The sequence below is a fragment of the Xiphias gladius genome, chromosome 12 (genome assembly GCF_016859285.1).
Source record: "Xiphias gladius isolate SHS-SW01 ecotype Sanya breed wild chromosome 12, ASM1685928v1, whole genome shotgun sequence".
Lineage (NCBI taxonomy): Eukaryota > Metazoa > Chordata > Actinopteri > Istiophoriformes > Xiphiidae > Xiphias > Xiphias gladius.
In genome coordinates, this window is record NC_053411.1 from 14388067 (window position 1) to 14403036 (window position 14970).

Below are 14970 nucleotides of genomic sequence, written 5' to 3' on the forward strand. Positions count from 1 at the left end.
TAAATCAAACCAGTGTAACCAGTATTTTAATAAGACTACATGCTAGTGAAATCCAAATGGATTTCCTAAAAATTTTTGTTAGTTTGTTTGTTTTATTTTTTATTGTATGTTTTATTTATTTATTTATTTTTTTTTCACGAGGGTACAAGTACAACCCTTCAAGCTGGCAGTCAAAACATCACCAAATGCTCCACTAACCTTGCTAAAATAAACCGGTGGATTTACAGTCCCTGATAAGCAGTAAGTGCTTTCAGGGCAGAACGGTGCGTGCAAAGGCAGATTTTCAAAATCGGTGCCAAAAAAACAAAGCTAAGTTTAGCAACTTAAACAGTCTAATTGCAGTGTCGAATGTGAAAAGTGCCAAAGTGGACACATTATCATCATTTTCTCATTTGTTTAAACAGATCAATGTGGGAGTTATATTTGTGCTGTAATAACACCTGACTGTCAGACTTGAAATTTTCAACCTTTCCTTTCATTGCCAAATCTAAAAACTAATAATATTGATAGAGCTATTTTACTACTTTCATGGAACTTCATGGCAATAATAGATTTGTTACACTCTTGGAATTATTACACTTTAAACGTCTATTTTTATGGTACCTTAAAATAATGGGAGGTTATTTAATAAACCGTATTTCAAAGTTTTCATTTTAAAAAGGCAACACTCAGGAAATATCATCAGTTTTAAGCCCTTTTTCATGTCACGGAAATTATGTACTGGGTGGTGTTTGTACAATATTACTCAATTTAAGTGAATTAAATATTGATGAGATTTTCTACTGTTCATCATTTATCTGAGATTTGGGGATATATTTGTCAAGGATAATTGAAATTACTTGACAGTGCGGAATAATGTATCCCTTCAAAATTAGATACCTCTCCGTTCATTTCACTGTTTCTGTTTAAACTGATTAGTTCAAAACATAAGTAACATATGCTGTATTTAAATATGTTGTCTCGTCAATTAACAGGTATTTCCTTCATGCTGACATATGGAGCACTGGCACGTAAACTTTATTTTTCTCAGTGCATTCAGTGGTTTTCTTGTCTAATAATATACAGCATATAAATATATCTATATAAATATATCTATATAAATATATCTATATATATATATATCTATATATAGAGAGATATAGAGAGATATATAGAGATATATATATATATAGAGATATAGAGATAGATAGAGATATCTCTATCTATATCTATATCTATATCTATATAGATATAGATAGATATAGATATAGATATAGATAGATGGATGGATGGATGGATATAGATGGATATAGATATATATATCTATATATCTAGATATAAATCTATATATCTAGATATCTATATACCTAGATATATATCTATAGATATAGATATCTATATATCTATAGATAGATATCTATATATCTATAGATAGATATCTATATCTATAGATAGATATCTATATATCTATAGATAGATATCTATATCTATAGATAGATATCTATATATATATAGATATATAGATATATCTATATATCTATCTATATATATAGGTATCTATATCTATATATATATATTTATATCTATATATCTATATATATATATATATATTTAGATATTTCTTACAAAATATGCGTTTTTTTTCTGATTTAGCTACAGCGCAGCAGCACAACACAATAAAGTGCTGGCATTTACATTTTTTTAGACAAATGGTCCCTTAAACACGTGTTTATTTAATAAAACTAACACAATTCTTCATGATCACGTAAATGTGACCATTTAAGGGATCTTCAAAAATTGTGCTAAGTGGAGGTGTATGCTTCTCTGGCAGGTAAGGCCTTGGAATAATACATATCTGGCAGATGTTAATTAAACTGAGAACAGAGGAATAGCTATCAAATACTGTATTATGCCTAAAGCACGTAACCTAACCCTTGATCAAATGTGGATCATGTTCTCTTTTCATTTTGGAACCAAGCATCCCATGGCAACTGAAGTTTCAAGTCCAGCCTGTTTTTAAAAAAAAAAAAAAGTATCAATCGTAAATGAGGCCAACAGAGGCCAAACAAAGTTCTCTCTCTCTCCAGTGCCAGAAGTTGTTGCTTCCTCTCCTCCCGCTGCTCTTCCTCCACCGAGTGTGAGCCTGCTGCTGGGTGGCAGGACTGTGACGGTGGTGGGAACGAGGCCTTGCCAGTCTGATGCTCAGTTCTACTGTAGACGTCACCTCTGGCACCTGCTTAGCCTTCACGGCCGGGAAGGGCAGAGCGAGGAGGAGCAGCTGCTGCGCCGCAGCCCTTTCCCCCTCAGAGACTATGTCTGGCTAGGATTGCGCAGGTACTCTAAGCTGACATTGATATTTTAGAGATTTAGGTGTCACCTTGAGCTTTCAGAACGTGGGAAGGATCTTTTTCACTATTTTATGACATTTCATACACTAAACAATTGAGCAAAAACTTTTAGTTATAGCCTTACATAACATCGTAATAGAGAAGACCAGATCATCTAGCTCTTGTCAAATTCAATGAACGGCCTTCAAAAAAGTTAAAAATGTTTAAAAATCTTGAAATAATTCTGCTTTACGACCTGATACCTGTTGCGGCTACACTTCTGTACAAACCGGGTCTTTTGGTTACTCCAATATTGTGGATGTGCTGAGTTGGACTCACTCGAGTGATTTAAACTTAAAAATGAATTATTTTTATTTGTTATACTTACTATGCAAAAGAATGAAGTAGCATTGCTTCATTATGTATCCCTCCATATGTTTTCTTTATCAGGTAATTTAGGAAGTATAAAGATACAGGTATAAGATTTACATGTCGCTATTAAGTTCGGTGGCTGACTATTTTATTATTATATCACTTCATCTGGTTCTGTAACATGTGAAAAGACCTTGGAGATGTGAAATGCAAAACTGAACAATCAATGGCAATTTTCATTACATCAAAAGTAATCAAATTTGTATTAAAACAACAGCAAATCTGATACAGTTAGTAGGTGTGTCGACAGTCCTGTCAGTAATTTGAGTGTGAACGATTTCAATCACAACACAGTAATATAAACTGAACTTCAGGCGAGTGAACACACCCAGAAAATTGCCTGAATGGGGATCTATCCGGTTCTTCCTGACCCTCTTGCCAGGTGTCTTTGCAAGGTGTGAGGTTTGAGTCATAACTTTCACCCAGCACTGAAACTATACCCCTCTACCAAATTGTGCAGTACTTTTTGAACATTTCTTTTCTATTTCTAAACTACGTCCAAAAAAATGATATAAAATTCAACTGGAGTCAGATTTGATCAAGTGCTTTTGAACCGCAACATTTCACTTTGTATTTGAAATATCACAGTTGATGGACAGGTGTTCTTATCGTACCCCTCACCCGCACTTTTGTGTGATCACTCTTTTTTTATGATTTTGGTAACAATCAGATAAAAGATATATGTCCTGTACTGTGGTTCCATGACAGTGTACGACAGTGCCAACAGGTGTGGAAAAACCGCTCTGTTCTTCTATGCAACTGAGCCAGAAACAAATGTGTATTTTACTAAACAATATCTAAGCGATTCAAGCAACAGGAGAATGTTTGATTTTATCTATTGCAGTAATATTCATTTCATATAATTTACAAAATTAACCAGCAACTTGATAAAGAAGTCTCCTAATAGTTGATCACCACTGTTTTCAGCAAGTTGGTTACTCCAATATTGTGGATGTGCTGAGTTGGACTCACTCAAGTGATTCAAACTTAAACCCCCACCCCCTTCTACTTTTTCACTGGTGCAATGTCACTCCATAAACACACTGAGGCGCTGTTGAACTATTGCCGTGCATGTTCAAAACTGACTCCATTCCTTCACTCACAGCCTTCTACACACTAACCATAAAGGTTAAATTTAGCAATGCCATAGCAACCAGTGTGGCACCATTATGGGGCAATAAAGCTGCAAAAGAAACTGTGAGTCGTGGCAACTCGAAACTAAAAATCTGGCCTTATGTTTATATATGGGGAAAACGTAAGTTCTCCATCACCATGATATAAACATTTCTCCACTGGGAGTTTACTGAATGCCATTAATGCGTGGCGCACATGGGTAGCAGTGCAAAGAAAATTTGAAACACATTATATTATGTTCTTTAGGAGGTGACTTAAGTCCTTTCGCTGGCAAAATGACAGCTACTGTGCAAAGTTAGTGACTTTAAGGAAAATTTCTCCGCCCAGATAGAAATTCCAGGCGGCTGATCACATTGTTTGTTACTCATTCAGTCTGTCACTGCATGATTCACATGAGATGACAGCATCACTACATCTCAGATGTAACTTTTAATTTAGAGGCTGCATGATGTAAATCGTACTCTCAGGCAGTTAAAATCCGGTGGAAACTATCGTTTTTTGTTTTTTTTTTCTTAAATCAGAATATTGGGGATTAACCTGAGAGGACACTTAAATTTATGAACCCCTCAAGCCTGGCTGACACATTTTTAGCAAGCAGCTTTAAAGAGGCACTCCATCGATTTTGCACTTGACATTCAGGTCATTTGTCATGGGGAGCGCTACTTAGCAAGTGAAAACGGGCGTTTAATTTCTCATGTGACTCTTGGGGATGTTTCTTAAGTCTAAGAAAAATAGCTCTGATGATGTCGTCAGGGTCATCTTGGCTTCGGCTTTGGACGGAGTTACAAACTGGGTTATGGAGCATGAAAGACACTGACATTTTCAGTGGAGCATAAGGGAGGGTACCCTTTATAACTATAACAAGCACGAAAAGTGCCCTGAGATAACCCCTTTTATGATCTGGCGCTATATGAACAAAACTGAATTGAAAACTGAGTTGAAGTCCAATGCTGTATGTCATGGGTTTGCGTTGTGGGAAATATAGGATCCAGAGTTTTTGGAGCTTGGCCCATACTAGGGACTAAAACTCTGAATATCTGGACCACTGCTGTATCAGTTCTGACCATTCTTTTTTAAATAAGCCTTTTGCATGTCCCTTAATGTTGAAGACGGGCAAAACTAAATCGCTGGGGTAGCCCTTTAACCCTGTCAGATGGGTGCCAAAAGGGCACTAAGAGAGACCCGGGATAGTGTACTTCTTTGAGACAGCTATCAACCTTCACTACAAATCCATTCTGCTGAAAATGAACTATTTGTAAATGCAATTTGGCATGCGGGGGTTTAAAACGGTATTATTTTCTCATTATCATTATTAGAAATTTTGGAGCATACATGCATACACGTGCCGAAGCAGATCCACTTTGGCATTTATTATTTGAGTATTTTCTGATTGCCCCAAAACTTTTCATCAAAATGAGCTAAATTACAAAGAGACTTAATTTTGTCCCACTAAGAATAAAGAACGTGCAATTTCACCAATAAAACATCCGAGGTGTCTTTGCAATTACGCCGGGGCGGGGAGACGGCGTTTCATTGTCTATTCATTTAAGTTACTCTGGGGGGGGGAAGTGGAAAGTTTGAGCGCAGAGAGGGACTGTAGTGCTCTTGTTAGGTGAGAGGACGGGAGGGGAGGGGGCGGGGAGGGGAGGGAGGTGGCAGTGCGTGGGACTGCCGGAGAGGGGAGGGCAAAAAAATAAAACGTTTCAGTTTGGACAATCCCAGGCCTGGAAATATAGCAGAGAGTGTGGAGGCGAAGAGAGGAGGAGTGTTTTTTACCCGAGTGTTATTATCCTACAAAAGGAGAGATTTGAACGGGGGGAAAAAAAATAACTTAAAGGAGCTCATGGAGGCTGTGTGATTTTAACTGAGGGGAGAAACTTTTTGCGGAGAATGAGGAGAGGAAGCGAATCCAGGAAAGGAGCTGAGGACTATGTAGGAATTCCTGACTGAAGTCATGGTAAGTCCCCCCCTGTTTTTTAAGCTATGGAGAACTCAGGTCTGTGTGGAAAATGGTTAAAGTTATCTAACTTTTCTGATGAGGAAGATACACTGTTACTGTTCTGGCTTTAGCCATGTAAAACAAAACATTTCCAAACTTATTTAGGGTCTCAAAGTGCCTGTGCACTAACCTTGTTTGATTGTTAAGTCCCATGGAAGGCTGATATCATAGGGTTTTTCTGTTTTTTTTACCTTGGCAACACGACATTTTAAGTTTTGTCTGTCTTAAATTTACTTAATAGTATATTTGTAAGATTTGCATATGCTTGATATGGATACTTTGACATTTTACCTACACACATACATCCACATGCGCTTCTAAACCCCAAACCAGCATCACTTTTATGTATATTTTACTTTAATAATCCACTTCTCATGAAGGGACGCCTTTGATTTGGGAAGAAATTTAGTCAGCAGTTACACCTCTTGGTTTATAGCCTCCAAAGTTGTCAAATCCCAACGGCAGCAAATCATATTGGTTGATTTGCAGAGGGGATCGGGAGCCTCACTAAAGCAAAAGAGCTCTCTGTTGCATCTCTCAGGATTTTGTTTACCATCCCCACCCACTTATGGTCTGAGCAGTGACACACAGAGGCAGAGAAGACTGGGAGATGGCAGACAAATGCCCACATACAAGAACAGAATTTCTTTCTTGATTTAATTTAACAAGGTTATATTCCCGCTTCTGAGTGTTGACTAGGGTGGAGCAGTTTGGCCGGGAAAAGGAATGAGAAGAGAACGGGAGAAATGGAGTGGGAAAGAGCGGAATAAAAGAGGAGGGTAGGGTTACTTCTTATTTTAGGAGACTTGGACAGCAGCAACAGTGGTTTTGGTGATGCCGCTTTTTCCACATTGAACCTGGGGGAAAAGGGAGAAAAGAAAAAAAAAAAAAAAAAGAGAGAGTGGGAACAACGGATGGCATAGACTTCAGGAAAGGAAGAACATGTGCAGTACAGTTTCATCTTCCTCAATACCCAACAGGGAAGGTTTGGGATTGGAGAGTTTCAGGTGTACACACAAGAACACATCGAAGTCATAAGTGTATAGAAACTGAACTTTTCCTATAACATCATAAGAGTAAATGTACCACTTCCTGTATATCAGAGCTGTGTGAGCCAACAAACAACCCTCCAAACAACATGCGTTCAAAAAATGAAAGCACACGGTGAATGAAGGTTTGCATATACACTCGCTCAGGGAAGAACATGGCTGCTAACACGTGCGCATAGGTGTTAAAATGCATCGGCAAACAGTTATGCACACATTCAGAGTCTCACACACACACAACAGTGTTCCTTTGCCAAGGATATGTGGCAGAGGGTATTTCCATTCCCTCTGTCTGGTGTGCTGTGATTTTGAAACTCTAATGGGATGTGCCAGTCCTTGACAAAAAAAGAAGAGAGTCTGATGAAAGTTATAGCGTTTGTGTTTGTTTTAATCTGCTTGTAGTACCAAGCGGGTGGAGATAACAGCACTAGAACAATCCAGACAGGATCAGTGATGTTTTCAATCACAGGAATCTATCTTCAACTGACTTTCCTGTGATTGTCAAGACTCTTTGACATATACAGTGCATAGAGACCAAGGATGGCTACTTTTCAGTGCAACGATTTGTTGCTTAAGGCCATTTCATTGGCATCTTTATTGCGCATCCAAAGAGATTCTTTGCTTTTAATTTACTCTTCATTATGGTTTTCATCTTATTTTGCCCGATAGTCCAGGAGATAGCTATAAACATAATGTGAAAATAATAAAATCTTTAGTTAAAGATGCTTCAATCAATATTTTCATATTACCAATTTACCAGATGGCTGTGTGTAATATTAAAGGTATCGCGTGTAGTGACAAACCCACTGAGAGCTCTGCAGTGTCCCTCAGCTCTGTGGAGCATTTTAGCTTCTTAAATTTTATTGTTTTTGTTTTGATTTTCATTGTTTGGCTTAGTCTTTTGACCCCAGCATGCAGCAGTTTTAAGTGGAAATGCTCTGAAAAAAAGCCGCTGTGTGCCACGTGCCCCGCACCAAACAGCAGAAAGAAAAAGTTAGCGACCAGGTGGTGAACAAAATGGAACATTTAGCAGCTAGAGAGACAGATATTTCCCTCAGGAGCTGGTGAAGAAGACCTAATCAGAGCTAAAATGAGACTGAATATAGCATTAGCCAAATTGCAAGAACCATGATAAATAAATGCTACGAAAAATGCTAATGTCGCTCTCTGCCTCCTGGATGTGTAAATACACAACCGTTTGCTAACATGTTCACAACACCAATTTTATAAGGTGATAAAATGTCATAAAAAGTTGTGTTTACAGCTTGTTGCACTGACCAAGTGGCCAAAAAATCCCTTTATACAGGTATAAAGGACAATTCTGGTTTATTAAAACTCAAATCATATATACGAAGACTTGACCATTGTTTCTAAAATTCATGATATCGTACTCATAAAGTTAATAGCGTGGCAACATCTGCAAAATGGTCAGCCCGGCAAGAAACACGAGGAGTCATATTTTAATACAGGTTGCAGACATACCCCCGTGTTAGCCAGACTTATTTTATGAATGGTAAAATTGTGACCCAAATTGTCCATAGTTAACGTCACAGTTTACAGACCGACCTCCTGGTTACACTTTGATCTACCGTACGTTGTACTTGAGTTATTACTGACATTTCGTGTGTGCTCACTTTCAGTTTTACCTCCAAATAAAGTGTCCAAGGTAGGTTCCCCTCAGGAAGTGTTACACACAAGAAGACCGACAACACTAATAATTAGTACTCATTTGTCATATTTCTCATACAGTACGGATTAATAGACACATAATAGACAATGCTATGAAACTTCTTTTTACTCTACTCAGTGACAGACTGTATCACTTAAGTAGTCTTAAACAATCCATTAAAAGTACTGGCAAGCTGTTTGACCTACTGTAGGTCAGGTTAGATTATACAGGAAGATTTAGAAAAAGAAATCAGTCTCAGGCCTCTCCTCTTTCTTCCTCTTCATCCTCTTTTCCCTTTGTTGGTCTTCCTCTTCTTTTCTTCCTGTCTCCTCTGTTCACTTCCCCTCTTCTTCCCTGTTCCCTCTTTCTCTGTCGGCATCTTTCTCATGTTTTCTCCTTATCATGTGATCTCCCATCACTCCCTCCATTCTCCGAGCTCCTTTCTGCTCCGTCGCTCTTCCTTTCTTTCTCTGTCCGGTCCGTCATGTACTGTAGGGGTCTACATCTGGTTTCTATCATGGTTACTGCTGCTCTTGTTTCCCATCGATCTCTCCCTCTGGTCAGCCTCCTCCTCCTTCTTTTCTCTCTTCCTCTTTTTGTCTGAACCCTCACTATATAGGGCTGTCTGGTTCTCTCAATGTCTCCTTTGTCAGTCTGTCTCCTTTTCAGTCTGTTTCCACATATATGTATATGTGTGTTTGTGTGTGTATATGTATGTATGTATATTTGTATATATATATATATATATATATATATATTCCAGAGCCACTTGCATTTCCTTTTTATTTTTGCTGCATTCTAATCGCCTCTATTCAATTACCCTGCTCCATTTTTTGTTTTTTCTCTCTGTGCCAAGCATCTTTTTGGAGGACAACCAGTGCCTCTTCCGTTTACGTCTACGTACAGGAGAGAAAGACAGGAAGTCTGACGCAAGAAAGACATACGCAGATTCTGTATTGTGTGTCCACATTTGACACAAACATGAGGATGCACACTCATTCACACTGTACTGACTCACCCACACTCCATGTGCTTCTTGAACGCCCTTTTCTGGTGACTTGACAACCAGAGACTGTAAATAACACTGGACAAATACTAGTAAGATGCCACCCACTGGTTTCTGACTGGTAGTTTTGAAGACAGGACATTTGTGTTTGCCATTGCTGCCTATGTTGTAATTATACATAGACAGAAAATCAGAGCCATAGTAGAAGGTGGTCTGTCACTTAGTAGGCAAGAACAAAAGGAAACAACCCTTTGTTATGGGACTCAGTTGTAAAAATTTTGACAGTTTGGCAAAAAAAAAAAAAAAAAAAACTTTCAACAGGAAAAAAAAGACTGTTCACTACCTCAGTGGAAGGGGTTTGCTCCGTTGTCATCACACGATTTCCCTACGTTTTAATATTTGTGTAAATATCATACTGCCATTGTCCTTTGGAAACCATGTATCTTCCAAATGACAGCTTTTCATAATCGATTGACGTAGGACAATTTTCCCCAACCCATAAAGGAACACCTAATCTTTCATGTTTTCTGAAACATTCAAAATCAAAAGACATTTGAGATATAGGGGTTTCTTCAATGACTCACTACATTTACTCAATTACTGTAATCAATTACTGTACCTAAGTACGAGTACATATTTATATATAAAAATCTCCCTCTCACCCCCCTCCCATGGGGGGTGGTGGTGTGTCTTCCTCAAGCTCGGGTCAAGCTTAGCTGTTCCTAGGACTGCCCTCTTCTGGACAGAGACCTCACATGTTGTACGGGGAATCTGCTGGAGCCATTCTCCCAGTTTGCGGGTCACAGCCCCCAGCTTATTATACCAGTGGGGTATCTGATGACTGGCAGGGCGTACGTGTTGATGGCCCGTATCTTGTTCTTCCCATTCAGCCGACTTTTCAGGACCTGCCTTACTCTGTGTAGGTATTTGGCTGTGGCTGACTTCCTTGCGGCCTCCTCAAGGTTCCCATTTGCCTGCAGGATCCCAAGGTATTAGTAGCTGTCCTGAACATCTGCAATGCTGCCTTCAGGTAGTTCAACCCCCTCCGTTCTGATCATATTCCCTCTCTTCGATACCATCCGACCACACTTATCTAGTCCGAATGACATTCCGATGTCGTTGTAGATCCTGGTGCGGTGGATCAGTGAGTCAATGTCTCGCTCATTCTTGGCATACAGCTTGATATCATCCATGTAGAGGAGGTGACTGATGGTGGTTCTGCTTCGGAACTGGTACCTGTAGTACTTGTACATTTCCAAGCATTTCAGTATCCATGTCTGTGGCATTGAGTCACAGGCCTTCTTGTAGTCAATCCAGGCGGTGCACAGGTTGGTCTGCCTGGTCTTGCAGTCTTGGATGACTGCTCTATCGACCAGTAGCTGGTGCTTAGCACCCCTGGTATTATTACCAATTCATTTCTGGGCCCTGCTCATGTATTGGGCCATGTACCTATTCGTCTTAGCCGCTATGATGCCTGACAGGAGATTCCATGTTGTACAGAGGCAGATTATTGGTCGGTAGTTGGACAGGATCGTGCCCTTCTGGGGGTCGTTCATGATCAGGACTGTTTGCCCTTGGGTTAACCACTCTGGGTGCTTCCCATCCATCAGCAGCTGGTTCATTTGTGCTGCCAGGCGTTCATGGAGTGCCGTCAGTTTCTTTAGCCAGTAGGTGTGGAGCAAGTCCGGGCCCTTTGCTGTCCAGCTCTTCATACCTGACACTCGTTCTTGGATGTCTGCCATTGTAATGGTTACTGGATCTTGTTCTAGGAGATTGCTGTGGTCCGCCCATTGAGCATTGGTGTTATGTGATGCCTCCTTCTCCCATATGCTCTTCAATTACTGTTCTGTCTCAGCCCTGGGAGGATCTGTTCTTGTGTTATTACCTTGCCACTGAGAGTACACTTTGGATGGTTCGGTGGAGAACATCCTATTTATTCTTCTGGCTTCTGCTTCTCCTGTGTATCTCTTCAGGCGGGTAGCCAGAGCTGTGAGCCTTTGCTTGGCAGTCTCCAGTGCCTCAGGTATAGGCAGCTTGTTGTACTTCCTGGGTATCCCTTTCGTCCCCACACCTTTCTTCAGTTCTGAGAGTTGACTAACTTCTCACCGTGTTGCCTTGATCTTGGCCTCCAGCCTCCCTCTCCAAGGGGGTAATGCTCTTTGTGGCTTATGGTGTTCATCTTGTACCCAAGCATCTCTAGGATCACTGTTACTGTGGTGTATATCCTCTGATTGGTCTCAGTTACGGTCCTAGTAGAGATAGTATGTAGCGCTGCGTTCACATCCTCTAGCAGACTTTCAGAGGGTACTTTGTCACTTAGCCTTGGTAATCGGCTACGGGGGTGCCGGTTGTCCGGCTTTGTCACAATAGTCATTCTTAGGTCAGTTGCCCTTGTGTTAAGTTCGTAAGGGCTTGTTGGGGCTTGGTACCCAATCTCGGAGTGTGGGAAGGATGATGATATCTTCCCTCTGACCTGTCATGTGTGTGTGTGTGTGTGTGTGTGTGTGTGTGTGTGTGTGTATATATATATATATATATATATATATACTTACGAAAAGGGGCCATTATGGGTAACAAGTAGTTTTACTTTTGGTACTTTCCATACATTTTGTTTCTCATACTTTTGTACTTAAGTCAAAATCTTGATAACTTGACTCTGCATGTAGGTACAGTTGTAATACTTTAAGTATTTATACTTCAAGTTTTCATAAGTACTCTTTTACCAAGTTTTAGCAAATGGTTCTTTGGTAAAACCCAACGAAGCCTAAACATTACTTTTGCTGTTTTTTTTCCTAAAATGATGACATATGCTTGAAAAAATAAATTCACTAATCACCTAAGAACATGTCTGTTAACTTGTTAATTAAATAGAAGGAGTCACATGCACTTCTTTGGTGAGGGCTATTCTTAGTATGCCTAAAATAAACAGTCATGTTTCCTGTCAAACTCTTAACTCAGATCTGTTCCCCATTATCTTTCCAGTTTGGTTTTATTTGGTGATAATGTGTGTACAGCTAGTTCTCCAAAGGACATTGGAGATGATGCCAGCAGCGTTTGCTGGAAAATCTGTCATATAAGTGCAAAACCTCTATTCTGGAAGCATTACATTGTATAGCATGTAGATGTTTTTGTCTGAGGTGACTTGCAATAACCGTGGCATTAGTATTAAGTGTCAGAATGAAATTTAACTGAACTACACCTATAGCTTCATAAAGAGGAGACAACAGGTTTTACATGACAGGCTCCCTTTGTCTAGGAGTCTGAAAAGAAATCTATTCTACAAATTTCACAAGTGCTGTTTTATTTCATGTGCACTTATGAGCCTGCGATCAAAAAGAATAGTGTCTAATTGCATTAGATGCTTTGGTACTTTAAGTTATAGGTTAGACAGCAGAGTATATAAATCATCCTCACCCTTTAACCAGATACCACACACGTATGTTGTAGCTGTGTTGCTAAAAACATCACCCCGATTTTAAAGGAAAATAAATAATATTCGCATTTTTACAAGGATTTCGAGGTTTGGCTAAAAGGCGGCATCGCTGTTCTCACCTCTATAGACATCATCCCCAGTGTATTTGAGTGACTGTACTTCCAGACTGAAATTCCATTCTTTGGATGTTAGCAGCGGTGTATCCTGTTGAAAACTGTGTGTACAGACGTGCAGACAGAACACAAGAGATTCAATGTTGAGGAAAAAATGGGGCGAAAGGTGCCATTGCCATATAATTGTACATCACACATCCAAAGTAAATATTGTTGCAGGCTGGCTGGCTTGTCACTGAGTAAGCTACAGTGAGTTTAGCTAGTCTGCCAGTTTCAATATGAACAAAAGCGTGCTCTCCAAACCTGGGTGACCTATTTGTCCCAACATATAAGTAATGAAGTTAAGTAATGAAATTCTGTATCGAGCCAGAAGGACTGAAATTGCAGAGTTGTTCCCATTCGCCTCTGTGAGACTGTTGAAAGTAAGGAAGCTTTGCTAAGGTGGAATGCAGCGCACAAATGCCAGTGTAGATTGGTATTTACAGTCAGTCTGACGACACATTAGGAGTTGTGTCTTTGAGAAAACAGACCAGAAGACCAGATCAGAAACAGTCCACTGTCAGACCAGTGGACACTTTCTAGTTTGTACTAATTTAGTGTTATGTTGAATTAACTCAAGTCTTGTGGGCTGCTTTAAAAGGGCTTTAACCTGGGAGGAAGTTCCCGCTGGCTTGCCTTGCAATTCCCAGAACCCCCCGCTGTGCTTTTACTAGACTCAATATGTTCTGTCAGTGAGCCAGGAGGCTGTTTGAAACTCTTTTACAACCAAAACACCTATTACAACATGCTCTCTGACAGACTGGTGTTTACCATAGTCTACGACACCTCCTCCTGTATCCTGCATACATGTCTTTTGGTTTGGTTTAGTGGTTCTGTTCACTGAACGCAAGCGGACTAACATTACCTCTGAGCTGCTCTGCCTCTGGAAAACCGAGCTGTGTTCAGCAACATTTATGTAAGTTTTGTCATTTGTTTTTTTTCCAAAGTACTGTATAGCTCCCATCCAAAATCCCCTGTTACTATGGAAAGACAAAGCTGCATGAATTTGAGTCCGGTGCCAGTTTGCTGTTGGTGCCATGAGGGCTGAAGTCACAGTTGAAAATCCGCTCTGCAGCCAAGAGAGTGGATAGGAAACAGAACCTAGCATCTCCTGTGAATGACCCTGAGCTACCTCAGCAGAGCAGGTCTCCAACCATTGTTATACTATAAATCTGATGTGACTGGTTTTTAAGTGTTCTGCTTTGTTTATAAGTGTCAGACTTTCTCCTCCTTGGTTTTCAGACCCCCAGAGAGCAGTGCCTTTTTTTTTTTTTTCTGTTCCACACTACAACTGCTTGCTCTCTTGTGCGAATAAATTACCATTTATCCCCCTCTTCTTTGCAGACCTGCGTAAAGAAACAGTTGAAAATAAGTCCTGACCTTTGTTTCAACCTTGGTTTGAATACATGATTTGTTGGATTTATTTTTGTTAGGGCATTTTGGAAAAAGTTGTTTAAGTTGTTAGTCAGAGAAAAACTACAGTTCGTCTCAGATACTTTCTTGTTTTTCATACTCATTCTATCCTCCTCTGCGGCTAACCCCAACCCCCCTCTGTACACAAAAACAAACCCAAAAAATAATTTTCAAACACTGTTCAACCTAGGTCTCCTTCCATAAAAACCCCCGCACCACCACCAGCTCATTCCCTCCTGGCTCACTCTCTTGCTAGCCGCGCTTCTCTTTTTCCATACAGTCTGTTCTCCCGTTCTGGTTTTTTCTCCCATGGCTTTCTGTCCATCCCTTCGGTTATTGTAGTTATTCAGCACAACATACTGTTGAAGAGAATCCCTATG

The 14970-nt window shown here is 39.9% G+C and overlaps 1 protein-coding gene across 1 annotated transcript in view; it reads left to right on the forward strand.

The window, feature by feature from the left end:
* The first annotated feature begins 5595 nt into the window (after positions 1-5595).
* The window catches only part of arhgef40 (Rho guanine nucleotide exchange factor (GEF) 40), a 40901-nt gene continuing 31526 nt past the window's right edge, over positions 5596-14970 (forward strand). The window contains exon 1 of the mRNA XM_040140600.1: positions 5596-5829. Within this exon, the coding sequence (XP_039996534.1) occupies positions 5827-5829 (3 nt within the window). The 5' untranslated portion in view covers positions 5596-5826. The remainder of the gene's footprint in view (positions 5830-14970) is intronic.